Source organism: Hylobates moloch, unplaced genomic scaffold (genome assembly GCF_009828535.3).
Source record: "Hylobates moloch isolate HMO894 unplaced genomic scaffold, HMol_V3 SCAFFOLD_11, whole genome shotgun sequence".
Lineage (NCBI taxonomy): Eukaryota > Metazoa > Chordata > Mammalia > Primates > Hylobatidae > Hylobates > Hylobates moloch.
In genome coordinates, this window is record NW_026652286.1 from 90,080,415 (window position 1) to 90,096,388 (window position 15,974).

Genomic DNA, 15,974 nt, shown 5'->3' on the forward strand with positions numbered 1-15,974 from the left:
GAAGGTGGGTTTTGCAGCTGCCTACAAGTCCAAGGATAGGATTTAAGCCTTTACTCACGTTTGCACACACAGATGTCTCAGACATTGGTGTCCTCTCATCCCTTCCTCTTCCTGCTTTTATGCTAAGGAGGCTTCCAGATTATCCCTCACTGCCTCTTAAAGCCCACTTCAACCCCCCTTTCACCAGTCCCCACTTTCACCAGTCCTCTTCAACCCCCCTTTCACCAGTCCCCCACTTTCACCAGTTCTCTTCAACCCCCCTTTCACCAGTAAGCAGAATCCAACTGGTGGCACCCTGGGTGGTGCATGGAGGAGATATTTCAGCTTTCAGTTCCCTGATACTGGTCTAGGCAGAGGGGTTTATGGAAGACCCTTTCCTTCATGTCCTTGGACTATGCAAAGCCACCTAGAGTGGCCCCTGGGTAAGAACACAGCAAGGGGAGCTATCACTGAGGCCTGTTCAGCTTAGACTTAGCTGGTGTTGTCAGGGAACCGAGAGACACTGAGGGGATGTGGGGTTTTCGTCTCCCCATTCAGGCAGAGAAAATGAGCCCCCTGAGATTGTTCTGTGAGCTATGGGCTCTTCTTCCTTTCCCTCCCGCAGGAGGCTGCCCTGTCTCAGTAGTGAAGCACTTCCTGGCCACCTCTCAATTCACCCTTGCCCATGGTATAGCTCCTCTCACCACGCACTTCACCCTGTCTCTCCTGGTCACTGTCTTTTTTTCGCCCTTCTCCTTCCCTGCCAAGAAGAAAATCTGAGGATCGACTCTTTGTCTCTGTATCCCTCCCCTGACCCTTCTTGGCCCGGGATCCTTGGAAAAGGTACCTCCCCCGGGCTCTCCCCAGGACTCACAGCTGCCTCTGGTAGTAGCGATGCAGGAAGGGGTGGGGGGCAGCACCCACTGCAAAGTTACTGCTGCCTGTATCCACCAGGATGTTGAGCTGTCAGAGAAAGGGGAGAGAAAAGATGGTATAGACAGGAGGCTTCGGTCACACCACCTTTATTATCCCTCACGCCCCAGCCACAGTCTGCCCCTTAGAATGTCCAGAGTGAAGCTCCACGATGCAGGACTGGTCCAGGCTGGCACCCGTTACCACCATGACCACAAACAGGACCTGGGGTCCTGTGGTGCTGCGGGGGCCAAAGGAACACTTCCCCTGCGCCCTCTGAAGGTCTGCTGAAAAACCAACTGAAAAAAGGCAGATTAGTAGAAGAACTAACATGCAAGGGAGTCAAAAAATATAGGAAGTCAAAGAAATAGCCAGATGGTTGATGATTTTATACCATCTTGAGGTTACAGAAAGAATGGGAGCTTGAGCAAGGTGCAATGGCTTACCCCTGTAATCCCAGTACTTTGGGAGGCTGAGGCAGGTGGATCATCTGCCTCATGTTGGTCAGGCTGGTCTTGAACTTCTGACCTCAGGTGATCCGCTCGCCTCGGCCTCCCAAAGTGCTGGGATTACAGGCGTGAGCCCTCTGAAGTTTGAGACCAGCTCAGCCAACATGGCGAAACTCTGTCTCTACTAAAAATACAAAAATTAGCTGGGTGTGGTGGCACATGCCTGTAGTCCCAGCTAATCAGGAGGTTGAGGCACGAGACTCACTTGACCCTGGGAGGTTTAGGTTGCAGTGAGCTGAGACCATGCCACTGCACTCCAGCCTGGGTGACAGAGTGAGACCCTGTCTCAAAAAAAAAGAGGGGGGGGGACTTGGACTTTGGCAAAAATAGTTATGGGAGGGATAAGAGGAGGCCAGGCCAGTAAAAGTGGTCTTTTTATATGAATGAAACCTCACAGGTAACACCCCTCAGAGAGAACAGGTGATGTATGTGTCTTTCAGACCTTTAAACATGTCAGACTCTCAGTTAATCTTTCCTAGATTTGGACCAGGGAGGGCCTCAGAGAAAGCCAGGTGGCATCAATGCAGATTGTCTGCAGATGCAAATCTCCTCAAAAGCCAGCTTTGCAGGGCCACTTCTGTATGCTGGCCCTCTGACAGCCGACCCAAAATATGTCAAAGTAGTATATTCTGGGGTAAAATATCTTGGTTTCCTTTGGCACCCTCAACATGGCCTTAGAAATGCCGTGTCTGAGGCCAGCACAGTGGCTTATGCCTGTAATCCCAACACTTTGGGAGGCTAAGGCGGGTGGATCACTTGAGGTCAGGAGTTAAAGACCAGCCTGGTGAACATAGTGAAATCCCATCTCTACTAAAATACAAAGATTAGCTGGGTATGGTGATGCACGCCTATAATCCCAGCTACTTGGGAGGTTGAGGCAAGAGAACCACTTGAACCCAGGAGGCGGAGGTTGCAGTGAGTTGAAATTACACCACTGCACTCTGGCCTGGGCGAGAGCAAGACTCCGTCTCAAAAAAAAAAAAAAAAAAAAAGAAATGCTGTGTCTGCTTCAGTCTATGGAGTCATCTCAGAGCTATGTGGTGTGTGTGCTGTCTCTGTTCCCCTGTCTCTCTCCCGTCACATCGCCCCTGCTCACTGTGTACCTGACTGATTTGTCTTCAGAGCCCCCTGCTCCTTTTCTGTTCTCCCAGGAAGCAGTCTGGCTTATCCCCTCCAGCCCAGAGAAGACCTATTCTAGGAGCTGTACTGGTGAGGGGACCTGTGGGGACCAGGATGGCACATCAGTGTCCATGCGTGTGGTTCTGTCCCTGCCACCAGAATGTGGCTCCCCTTCTGTCTTAGAGGTGACACAGACCTAGGAATCCTACTGTCAGAAATAGTGGGGAGCCAGGAGCCCCATAAAATGTCCTGATGAAAACACATCTTGTCAGGGCCCTGGATTTGGCTAAGTGAAGATGGACAAGTGTCTTCTTGGTGTTCCCTTCTGTCCAGCTCTTTCTAGCATCACTTCTTTTTTTTTGAGACGGAGTTTCGCTCTTGTTACCCAGGCTGGAGTGCAATGGTGTGATCTTGGCTCACTGCAACCTCCGCCTCCGGGGTTCAAGTGATGCTCCTGTCTCAGTCTCCTGAGTAGCTGGGATTACAAGTGTGCACTACCACGCAGGGCTAATTTGTGTATTTTTAGTAGAGACAAGGTTTCACCACGTTGGCCAGGCTGGTCTCGAATTCCTGACCTCAGGTTATCCACCTGCCTTGGCCTCCCAAAGTGCTGAGGCGTGAGCTACCATGCCCGGCCTCTAGCATCACTTCTACTTGGCCCTTTCTTCCTCCTTTGATGGCCTGACCCCACCTTCAGTCAGACCAGAGCCATTTTTTGAAAGCCTACTATATCCTCACAGGCAAAAAAAGGAAAGTCCCCACCCTCAGAAAAATGGTAATTTGTAAGTTGCATCTCGCTGACTTTCCATCACCTCAGCTTCTCCCCTGCCCCAGGGGCCTTCATTTCTGTATCTTCTCGCCTCAGTCCAGTGAAATCAACTGACCTCAGTTTTGGTGCAGGCTCTGACCTTGTCACCTTGAGCAGATCACTGTGCTTCTCTGGACTTCAGTTTCGTCCTCTCTGCCAGATCCTCTCTGGCTCCTTCCTGCTCTCCGTGGTGCCTCTGTGGCTGTGCTGACTGTGCCCTCCCCCAGTGCCTGCTTAGACTTCCTGGCCTCCTCACATCCCCAAAGACTCCTCTGACAATCTCCCGGCCCTCAGACCTTGTCTCCTCCCTCCTTCCCAGCCCCCCACTCCTGGCCTGGTTTCCATTCCCCTCCCTGCCCCTCTTCCCCTACCTCTACCCGTGGTCTCTCTCCCCGGTCTCTGGGCAGCCACCAGCTCCAGATGCTATGCTTTCAGAGAAAATCAATAGAGCCGGGAGGCTCAGCAGTTCAGATGAAATCAACCAGGTTAATGATTAAGAAGTCTTCACCCACCCTCTCCCCAGGAACCCTCTTCCCCATTCTCAGGACTCAGCTCCCAGCATGGGGGGCTGGCCTAATATTACAGGGCTCCCTGCTGTCACTGGACCCCAAAGAAAGAGGATCTCCTCCACAAGTCTCTGTGGCCTGTGCAACGGAGGAAACATCCGGCCAGTTCTAGGCAAATATGGCTACTGCTTTACACTGGAGTGGAGCTTTGACCTGGGGGCTCCTGCTGTCCCTGCCCCTCCCTGCCTCCCCCTTCCTCTCCTGCAAGGCGGGGGGGGGGGAAGCTCTCTGCAGGGTACTCTCACCCCAGCCGGGAGGCCCTAGGTGCTCTTGCTGTCCTTCCAGCCCCAGCCTTTCCCACTTCCACCTCAAAGGGGGCCAGGCCGAGCCCAGGAAGGAACGTCCTCGTCCACTCCCATCCCTCTCACCCACCCCAATACCACGATTTCAGGTCCCCACTGCTCTCTGCCTCCCCTCTCCGCCTTCCACAAAAAAAAGAAAACCAGAGTAAACAGTTGGGCTTCTCCCCCAAGCAAATGTCGAACTGTCTGCCCTCTGCGGTGTGCTCCCGCCGAGAGAAGTAATTCTGGTCCTGCCCTTCAATGCTTCTAATCGGAGCCCTGGCCAGTCCCGGCAGCCTTTTCCCCACCCCTTCTCCATTCCAAGCGGGGGGATGCGGGGGGGGGGCTCTTACAGGACAGGCCCGAGGCAAGGCTGAGGCACTGCTCGCTCATTATAAAACAGGGCAGTTCAGGGCCGCCTGAGCAAAGGCAGCAGTGGAGGGGCTGCAGCCGCCGAACCCCAGCAGCCGGGTTCCCCTCTCGGGTCACTGAACGGGGCCAGGGGATGGGACTGCCCTCATCTCCCACAGCCAACCACACCAACCTGCCTGCGGCTGCCCCTCCCAGGCTCCGCAGGAGCTGCCACCTGTGCTGGGGAGCCAATTCCCTCCTCCCTTACCAGGCACCCACCTCTTCCTTAGCCCTTTTCCCTCACATAGATACAGCCACCCCATCCTGGCCCCATCTCCACCAAATTTGAATTCTTCCTGTTAACATTTACAGATGCTCATCTCGTCGTTAAAAAAAACAAAAACAAAAAACTTCCTTAATCTCACATCCGCCTCCAGCTCCCCTCTCTCCTCTCCCTTCACAACCAAAGCGCTCAGCCAGGCTGTCTTCATTTCTTCACCTCCCACGCATTCCTCAACCCATTCTAAAACTGGGTTTCGCCTCCATTCCTCCACTATAAAACAGCCCTTACTACAGTTACCGGTGATTTCACGTCATCAAACACTGAAGGTATTTTTCAAGTCAGCCTTCATCTTCTCAGGTCCTGTGTTCTCTGTCTTCTTGGCAGGCTCCTTTCTCATGGCTTGAGCTTTGGCCCTCTTCCTCTCTAACGACCCTCTCCCACTAAGCCATCTACGTAGATTCTGGTGATGTCTAAGCTCTAAACTCCAGCTTTTTCCTCTCCTTTGAGCTCCCGATGCATGCATCCAAGTGCCTCAAAGATACCTCAAGGGCTGGGTGCAGGGGCTGACACTTGTAATCCCAGCACTTTGGGAGGCCAAGGCAAGAGGATCACTTGAGGCCAGGAGTTCAAGACCAGCCTGGGCAACATAGTGAGACACCCCCACACACACCCCCACGTCTACAAACAAAATTTTTAAAATTAGCCAAGCATGGTGATGGGCACCAGTGGTCCCTGCTACTGGGGAGGCTGAGGTGGAAGGATCGCTTGAGCCCAGGAGTTTGAGGTTGCAGTGAACCATGATTGTGCCACTGCACTCCAGCCTGGGTGACAGAACAAGACGGTCTCAAAAAAAAAAAAAAAAGTCAAATTCAGGATGTCCCAAGCTGACCCAACACAGTCCTGCCCATCTGATGGCTGCCTTCCAGTGTTCCTTATACTAGTGGATGGCAGCATCACCCACCTGTTCTGTAGGTCAGCAGTATCAGACATATCCTAACACCTTCCTCTTCTTCACCTCTCTATCCAGTGCATCAACAAGTCCTGTCCAATTAAGCTCCTTACAAGTCTCTTGAATGTATTCATTCCTTATTTCTTTTGCTGTCCCTAGGCCAAGCTATCATCAGCTCACCCTGGAATATCACAGTAGTTTCCCGGCTGCTTTTGGCACATCTTCTCTTGACCTCTCAAATCTGTTTTGTGCACTGCAGCCAGAGTGATATTTTCAAAGTGCAAATTTGACTGTTAACCCGCCTATGTAATCAGTTTTCCTTTGCTATTAAAAACGTAAAGCTAGCCGGGTGCGGTGGCTCACGTCTGTAATCCCAGCACTTTGGGAGGCCGAGGCAGTTGGATCACCTGAGGTCAGGAGTTCGAGACCAGCCTGGGCAACATGGTGAAACCCCATCTCTACTAAAAATACAAAAAGTAACTGGGCATGGCACCTGTAATCCCAGCGACTCGGAAGGCTGAGGCAGGAGAATTGTTTGAACCTGGAAGGTGGAGATTGCAGTGAGATGAGATGGCGCCACTGCACTCCAGTCTGGGTGACAGAGCAAGATTCTGTCTCAAAAAAAACACAAAAAACAAACAAATAAAACCAAAACCAACCAAAAAACCCATAAAGCTCTGCTGCCAGCCACACTGACGTCATCTCAGTTCCCCACACCAGCTATGGTCCCTCTCACAAAGGCTGTTGTATCAGCTTCACTCTGCCTGGACCATCCTCCTCTCCACTTGCAGGTTTATCTACTCATTCCCTACACATCCTGCCATCTGAGCTCAAGGGACTTCCTTAGGGAGAGAGACCAGGTTATATTTTCTTACTTAAATGCTTCCAGGCCAGGCGCGGTGGCTCATGCCTGTAATCCCAACAATTTGGGAGGCCAAGGCGGGCAGATCATTTGAGGTCAAGAGTTCAAGACCAGCCTGGCCAACATGGTGAAACTCTGTCTCTATTAAAAACACAAAAAAATGAGCCGGACCCTGTCTCAAAATAAAATAAAATCTTCCATAGAACTTGTCACTCTGTAATTGCACACTGAATCTCACCTCCCCTCATATAGAATTTAAAACTACTAAAATGTCCTTAGTATTCTACTAAGGTATCACAGTGCCTGGCAATAATATTTATTGAATGAATGAATGGTTGAAGGAAAGAAAAGGTGAAAGAGCTAATCTACCCTGTTTTTTGGGTAGTTGGGGAGGGAGGGATCTCTCAGTGGCTCCCAAACCATGAGAGTTTTAGGTTATAGGTGTGGCTCTATCTTAGACCTGCCTTCCTCTCACCTGGCCCCTGGCATGACACCTGCCTGTATTTAGGCAGCCTGTGATCCTGGAGTCATCGTCTTTGTCCCCTGGGGTCAGGCAGACCCAGGAGTCAGATGCCCAGGGAGCTGCAGCCTGGGGTCAGAACTAGGTCAATGTCAATCATTTAACAAACAAACGTGCCCCTGGGGGCCTCAGAGGGAAGGCAGCTTCATGGGAAGTGCTAACAAGCCCCACAGGGAAAGGCACACCTGCCCAGGTTTCACTCTGCGTGTTCCCCTGCAGTTCTCAGCAATAGATCTTGGGTGATGAGGCAGGTATGGAGCTGGCAAGCTTAGGGTAAGCTCTTTGTTCCCCAAATCCCACCTTTCTTGGCCTCAGCTCTCACCAGCAGACAGCGATGGCTCAGATTCTTCTGGATGAAAAATGCCTTCAAGGGGCATCTGTTTAGTGGCCTGGAGAGATGGGGACTCTTTCCAATTCTGAACCACCCCTCATTATTAAGAATCCACACCCTTTCTTGGTACTACCCCAAGGTCATAGCACTTTTGCAAAAAGCCTCTGGAGTGGGGGCTCTAGCTCCAATTCTTCTTCCTATTCAATAGGAAGTCTATTTTCTTCTGCGTGGGCCTCACGGCTAAACAGGGAAGATGCCTATATTCTTGTATAACAAGGCTTTCAGCTAAAGTTGAGATTTAGGAGCCTTCCATTTTACAGAGAAGGAAAGTGAGACCTAAGTGAGTAAGCAACTTCACCCATCTTACACATGCCACAAAGCTAGGACAAGAATCTGTTGGTTCTGACCAAGCCTTAAGTGTGGTCTTTCATCTCCTTGACCTTCCCGTCTCTCCCATTTGGAGAGGAAGTATGTGATAGATTGTTATACTAATGAACCACCCTGCCCCCGACACATGCCCTTGCGGGATCCCCTCTGACAGTGACTCTGGGCTTAGCCATGTGACTGGCTGTGGCCAACGGGATATCAGCAAATGATGCAAGGAGAGGCTTGATAAGCACTTGTGCATTGGGGATTGCCCTCTTGGAACGCTGTCCTCAGATTCTGTGTGAAGTAACTCAGTCTTGCCTCTTTCCGAATGAAAGACTTTACAGAACCAGAGGCCCAACAGGCCTGGATTAGTCCAGCCCTCAGCTGACGTACCAGCTGAATGCAGCCACATGGGTGAGCCCAGGTAAGATCTGTAGAAAAATCACAAGCCAACACACAGAATCCTGAAAAATAAAATGACTCTTGTTTGGGCCATTAAATTTTGGAGTAGTCTGTCACCCAGCATCAGATAACTGACACAAACTATCTGAATTAAATCCTGGGTCCTTGACCTTGAAGGCACCAACCATAGGTCAGCCCCGTGAACATCTCTTGCCAGTTCCCTTTCCTCACCAGGCTTCTTGTGAAGTTTCCTGAAAGCATGATGATCTCTCACTTGTGCATCTTTGCATATGTTTGTCCTCAACGTTCTTTCCCTGTTCTCATGTTCACATCACACTTTAAACATCCTTTCCTCAAAGGTCTTGTCCTGATGCCCAGATAAATTAGGTTCTTCCTCTTGCAAATCCTCAGTAGCACCTGTGCTTCTTTGTCTACCACTCACACTTTTAATCATTTATTTAATGTCTGCCTGTCCCACAGACTATGAGCTCCACAAGGGTAGGGAGCATTTATATTGCTTATTCCCTAATTGTTACCTAGCCCTGAGTAGATGCTCCATAATGATTTTTTTTTTTTTTAATTGACAGCAACTGCCTCATTCCCTGCAGTTAATTCCTATGACCCTATGGACTCTTGCTATTCTTTTTTTTTTTTTTTTTTTTTGAGATGGGGTCTTGCTCTGTCACCCAGGCTCGAGTGCAGTGGCTCAATCTTGGCTCGTGCCTCAGCCCTCCGGGTAGCTGGGATTACAGGCACCCGCCACTACACCCAGCTAATTTCTGCATTTTTAGTACAGACGGGGTTTCACCATGTTGGTGAATATCCACCCATGGTCCTGTGGTTCTTAGAGCAGTTATAGTGACTCCAGGTCTCCTTAGTCCCAGAACCTTGTGAGTCAGCTTCATCTGCTTTTCCTAAGTGATATCCAGACCTGAGCTTACCCAAGGCTGAGAAAAGGGGGCAAGAAAGGACAAGAGGAGCCTAAAGTCAGCAGCAGGGAGGGGCTTATGGCCAAAAGAGCACACAGCTCCTGCCTCAGAGTCCAGTGACTGGGTCCTGTCCAGGTTCCTCCCACCTCGAACAAATCAGCCAACCCTGTGCAAATGGACTCCTTTTCCCAGCTAGTTCCTCTGCCTTCCACTTGCCTCTCCTGGCTGTAGCTGGCCATTGGTACCTGGGAGCAAGCAGGCGCCCTGGCGCCACTTACCCCACCTCTGGCTGGTTTTTCAAGGACTCCCAATGTGGCTGGGTCACCCCAAACCTTATCTAGTATACCTTTCCCCCTTTGGGTGGGATGCTCCATTTCTCCGCAGTCTCTAACCCAGCTCAACTATTATTTGCCAGTGCCTCCTACTCCAATAAAATGATGGATGTCGATGGTCCAAAAATTTATGACAGTTTTCAAACTTTTTTTTTTTTCTAAAGCAGCAGAATCAGCCGGGCGCGGTGGCTCATGCCTGTAATCCCAGCACTTTGGGAGGCCAAGGCGGGCAGATCACGAGGTCAGGAAATCGAGACCAACCTGGCTAACACGGTGAAACCCCATCTCCACTAAAAAATACAAAAAATTAGCCGGGCGTGGTGGCGGGTGCCTGTAGTCCCAGCTACTTGGGAGGCTGAGGCAGGAGAATGGCGTGAACCTGGGAGGTGGAGCTTGCAGTGAGCTGAGATCGCGCCACTGCACTCCAGCCTGGGCAACAGAGTGAGACTCCGTCTCAAAAATAAATAAATAAAAATAAAAAATAAAGCAGCAGAATCCTTTTCCTCTTTTCCAATTGTATGCAGGATCCTGGTGTACAAGAGAGAAAAAGGCAGAGATGTTCTGTTTGAAGGGGAGGTTTGATTTCCTTTGCTTCCCTCCCCTGCCTGTGCTGGCTCTTGAGGCATCTCTTCAGCACCTTTAGCCTCTGCGGAACCCACCTGGAAAACCCATGCTCCACAAGGTATCACAGCAGCTATTCGCCACCTGCTTTTCATTGTCAGACAGTAAGTCCTTCCTGTTATTTAACCTTGTCCCACCCACAGGTTACAGTGGCTTGAATCTTCTCTTGCTCTGTCATCAGTTGAAAATGAAGCTGACCGCTGGCATCTCCCCCCATGGCACCTGTGTCATGCTCAGCACATGGGCTTGTTTATTCAAGCCATTGGGAGATGCTAGAACTCACTCCTTGTCCTACCTGTCAAAACCTCCACAGGCCTTGGAAAAGAATAAGTGATGGGGCCGGGCACAACGGCTCACACCTGTAGTCCCAGCACTTTGGGAGGCTGAGGTGGGTGGATCACTTGAGGTCAGGAGTTTGAGACCATTCTGGCCACATAGTGAAACCCTGTCTCTACCAAAAAAAAAAAAAAATATATATATATAAATTAGCCGGGCGTGGTGGCGTGCGCCTGTAGTCCTAGCTACTCGGCAGGCAGACGCTGGAGAATTGCTTGAACCCAGGAGGTGGAGGTTGCCTGGAGCCGAGATTGCGCCACCGCACTCCAGCCTGGGCAACAGAGTGACCCTGTCTCAAGAAAAAAAAAAAAAAGACTAAGTGATGAGATTCACTGACCTTGAAAGACCAAGCAACAGGACACCCAGCCTACAGTGGGCAGCAGAGAGGGTAGCCCCAGAGTGACAGCAGCTTGGGAGATATGGTGACAGAGGATAAGTTGGCGTGGGAGGAGACAGAGCTTGGCCAGTTTGCTCTGAGGAAAAGGACCTAGGAGTCCCAGCTTCCCCATGTCAGAATCCCCCCAGTACTGCTGATTTCCTCATTCTCCCCAGCACAGCCCAGTTCTCCTATTTCGGGAACCACCTGGCTACAGTACCCGAGGCTGCGGTACTAAGGATGTACTCAGGTGCTGTCGCATCCTGCCAGGAGAATCTCAGGGCAGCTCCAGAACTCAGAAAATGTTCTGGCTCCTTCCCAGAACTCTCCCCTGCCCAGGCACCTGAAAGAGAAGGCTCCCAGGAGAGAGAGAAGTTAGTCATCAGGTATGGCGGCTTCCCTGGGAGGTGTTTCTCTTCCTGGCTTTTCTTTTTTTGAGATGGAGTTTTCGCCCTGTTGCCCAGGCTGGAGTGCAGTGGCATGATCTCCGCTCACTGCAACCTCCGCCTCCTGGGTTCAAGTGATTCTCCTGCCTCAGCCTCCTGATTAGCTGGGATTACAGGCATGTGCCACCAGGCCCAGCTAATTTTTGTATTTTTAGTAGAGACAGGGTTTCCCCACATTGGCCAGACTGGTCTTGAACTCCTGACCTCAGGTGATCCGCCTGCCTCGGCCTCCCAAAGCACTGGGATTACAGGTGTGAGCCACTTTGCCTGGCCTCTTCCTGGATTTTCAACTGGAATTTTCTGCCTAGCCCTTTATTGGAGAGGCCCAAGAAGGGTTCCTGACCTTCCACCTTAGTGCTCTTAGAGCACAGTCTTTCTCAATGCCCCTCACTCCCAGCTAAACTCTTCTTTACTGGTCTGGGGAGTAGAGGAGAGGTTTGGAAAGACAGGATGAGGGCTCCAGCAAGGGCTTGTGTGCAACTTGAGGCCCAATCCAGGAAAGCCAGGTGTGGTCGCAGGGACTGGGTAGGCAACTTATAGAGCCAGAGTCTTGCTGGCTTTGTCTAATTTGGAGGGTGGTTCTTTGAGCTCAATGGTTTTCAACCTTTTTATTATAAAAACTCTTTTTTAAAAAAATATAACCCAGAAGTCCACTGTATAAAAACAATGAAAGCAAAGTTATCCTGGGAGGCTCAGGAGATTTGGGGCAGGGGGATGGGGATGGCTTGGTGACAGGAAGGGTGGGGATCTAGAGTGTTAACTGCTCCCAGCCTTCTCCCTCACCGCTGAGGTCCCTTTACAGAACCCTGCCAAGCACAGTTTGAAAACCATTATGGGGGAAGGAGAGGAAAAAAAGAAAAACCACGTGGCCCTTCTTGGTTTCTGAGACCCTGAGCCCTCATGGTTTTCTACTGTTCTGATGATTTTCTCTTGCTTCCTTGTCTATACCTAATATTCTTTCCCTAATCATTTTTCTCCTTTCCCTCTCCGTTCCCTCAAAGAACAAGTCTATTTTTTAACTTGGCTTTCACAGCCTCTCTGTGGATGAGTCCTGTCTGCCTGTCTAGTTCTAACTTCTCTCCAGATTCCCACTGTCAGCTGGTGGCTGAATACTTCCACGAGGATGACCCACTAGCATCTCAAAGGCAACCAACATGTCCCAGATCGTAGAACACAGGAAGGAAAGGCCCCGGTATTTGGACTCAGAATCCAAAGACCTAGATTTGAACCCCTACTCTGTTCTTCTTAACAGAATCACTTTGGACAAGACACTTAGTCTCTCTGGGCCTCAGTTTCCTCATCCCCGAAATAGGTATGCTAATACCTATCCCTTATAATTAAAGCAGAATAATAAACATAAACTTTGGTAAACTATATTGTGCCTCCTGGCTGGGTGTGGTGGCTCATACCTGTAATCCTAAGACTTTGAGAGGCTGAGGCGGGCGGATCACTTGAGGTCAGGAGTTTGAAACCAGCCCGGCCAACGTGGTGAAACCTCCTTCTCTACTAAAAATACAAAAAAATTAGCTGGGCGTGGTGGCAGGCACCTGTAATCCCAGCTACTTGGGAAGCTGAGGCAGGAGAATCACTTGAAACAGGAGGTGGAGGTTGCAGTGAGCTGAGATTGCGCCACTGCACTCCAGCCTGGGCAACAGAGCGAAACTCCTTCTCAAAACAAACAAACAAAAAAACTATATTGTGCTTCAAAAGCTTTCCCCCATTGCTTTGTTCCCTGACAAAAAGTCAGAGAGGTTAAATAAAGCCATCATCTCCTCTTCGCTCTCTCTCACCCCACACATCTCATCAAGCACAGAGAATAACTGGTTAAACGATGGATGAATGCTGATTCCTCCTTTCTACCCTCATTGCCACCACCCTCTTTCAGGCCCCTGTATCCTGAGATCCTTGTTTCCATGTCTAGAGTCATGATGCTAGACTCTCCAAGTCGTCCTGCACATTGAAGCTGTTTTCCTGGAACTAAAATTAGACGATAATATCCCTCTTCTCGTATACCTACAAGGATTCCTTACTGTTTGCAGAATAAAACCCAAAGTCCTGTCAGCCCCACAGCATCCCCACCATGCCTTCTGGCTTCTCACCATAGTTCACGCTTTTCTTCATGAAGTGCTCCTCCTCACCACTCTCCATATTGCAAAGCTTTCTCCTCTTTCAAGGCCTTATTCAAATACCTCCTTTTCGGCTGGGTGCGGTGGTTCACGCCTATAATCCCAGCACTTTGGGAGGCCAAGGCGGGTGGATACCTGGGTGACAGAGCGAGACTCCCTCTCAAAAACAAACAAAAAAAACCCTCCTTTTCCAGCAAGCTGTCCCTAATACCATGTCAGAAGTAGCTGCTACTCTCTGTGCACTTTCAAGATCCACTGTTCCACTATTTGTACCAAATGCATTTGGTTTTGTGTAATATTTAGGTATTATGTCTGTGTCTCACATCAGATTACGAGCTGTCCAAGGGCTAAGACTATGGCATTATTTTTCTCTTCTACACACAGTAGGTACTCAATAAATGTCTGTTAAACTGAATTGACTATCACCAAATTTCACTCCTAACAGTTACCTTATTATCCTGTTTGGTCAGTGATGCTCATAATATTAAAATGAGATAATATCCTTTTGTTTATTTATTTAGAGACAGGGTCTCACTCCGTCACCCAGGCTGGAGTGCAGTGGTGCGATCTCGGCTCACTGCAACCTCCGCCGCCCGGGCTCAAGCGATTCTCCTGCCTCAGCCTCCTGAGTAGCTGGGTTTACAGGCATGCACCAGCACACCTGGCTAATTTTTGTGTTTTTAGTAGAGATGGGGTTTCGCCATGTAGGCCAGGCTGGTCTCAAATTCTCAACCTCAGGTGATCTGCCCGCCTTGGCCTCACTTGAGTGCTGGGATTACAGGCGTGAGCTGCTGCACCCAGCCCTTTCGTTTAAAAGAATAAAAATACTTTCTCCAAGAGCTACAGTTCTGCATTTACAACTGCCCTCAGCAGTTCTGTTTAGAGGCTTGCAGCTTATTATTCATTCACTCAATGTTTTTTAGGTGTATGTTCTGAGCTTGGCATTGTCGTAGATTATTATAACACAAAGAGAGGATACTGCAAAATAAATAAATAAAATTAAAAAGACATTGTCCTTAAGAGCTTGAAGTTTTGTTTGTTTGAGACAGAGTCTCGCTCTGGAGTGCAGGGGCGCAATCTCAGCTCACTGCAACCTCCGCCTCCCGGGTTCAAGCAATTCTCCTGTCTCAGCCTCCCAAGCAGCTGGGATTACAAACGCCTGCCACCACGCCTGGCTAATTTTTGTATTTTTAGTAGAGACGGGGTTTCACCATATTGGTCAGGCTGGTCTTGAACTCCTGGCCTCAGATGATCCTCCTGCCTCAGCCTCCCAAAGTGGTGGGATTACAAGCGTAAGCCACTGCGCCTGGCCAGAGCTTGAAGTTTTATGAGAGAAACAAACACAAAAACAGTTGTAATACATTACAAGTGTAGTAATGGAGATATCAGCAGGTGTAATGGGAGAATGGAAGAGGGATGCTTGTGATAAACTCTTCTTCTTCCCCAAGACAAATGGCACAGTAGGAAGAGCAAGGATGAAACAGGTCTTAACTTACTGGCCTTCTACCTGGCCAGTGGTTTAACCTTTCAACCCCATTTCTTCTGCTAGACACTGTGAGTGATAAAGACCTTTTTTTTTTTTTTTTTTCTTTTTCTTTTCTTTTTTAGAGACAGGGTCTCTGTCATCCTCTGACAAGCTGGAGATTGCAGTGGTGCAATCACAGCTCACTGAAGCAAAGACCTTTTATATATTGCAGGAATTGCTGTAAGGGACAAACTAACAGGAGGCTAAGGTGGAAGTATCACTTGAGCCCAGAAGTTGGAGACCAGCCTGGGCAACATAGTGAGACAATTTGAAAAAAATCAGCTGGGCATGGTGGCATGTGCCTGTAGTCCCAGTTACTCAGGAGCCTGAGGCAGGAGGATCACTTGAGCCCAGGAGCTATGATTGTGCCCCTGTACTCCAGCCTGGGCAACAGAGTGAGACCCTGTAATTAATAAACAAACAAATAAATTTGTACACAAGTATTATAAGCCATCCCCTCCTGCCACCTTTCCTATTCCCACAGTCTTGTTATCCTCCAGTTCACCCCAGATCAGAATCTCAAAACCATCTTTGATGCCTTCTTCCTTTCCCTTCACACTAATGTCACCAAATCCTCCCCACCTGCCCTGGCACGTTCTCTGCATCCTGCCCTTCCTTTCTCTTTCCATCTTATCGCAGCCTCATGCCCTCCTTGTCATAGAGGGCCTCACACCTGGATTGTTGTGACAGCCCCCTGTGCCTGTGTCTTTCAGTCCTACTCTTTTTGTTTTTATTTTTTGAGACGGAGTCTCGCTTTGTCACCCAGGCTGGAGTGCAGTGGCGCGATCTCAGCTCACTGCAACCTCTGCCTCCTGGGTTCAAGAGATTCTTCTGCCTCTGCCTCCTGAGTAGCTGGGACTACAGGCACACGCCACCACACCCAGCTAATCTTTGTATTTTTAGTAGAGACGGGGTTTCACCATATTGGCCAGGTTGATCTCGAACTCCTGACCTTGTGATCCACCTGCCTCGGCCTCCCAAAGTGCTGGGATTACAGGCGTGAGCCACCGCGCCCGGCCCCCACTCTTTTTAAAAATCAGAT

General features: G+C 49.7%; 1 protein-coding gene across 3 annotated transcripts in view; it reads right to left on the minus strand.

The window, feature by feature from the left end:
• The window catches only part of BACE1 (beta-secretase 1), a 28,804-nt gene that overhangs the window by 8,493 nt on the left and 4,337 nt on the right, over positions 1–15,974 (minus strand). For 2 of the 3 annotated variants that reach the window (XM_032167507.2, XM_032167508.2), the window contains exon 2: positions 854–942. In XM_032167507.2, the coding sequence (XP_032023398.1) occupies positions 854–942 (89 nt within the window). Of the gene's footprint in view, positions 1–853; positions 943–3,403; positions 4,090–15,974 lie in introns of those variants that run through there. The other variant, XM_058446945.1, reaches the window with a different exon arrangement.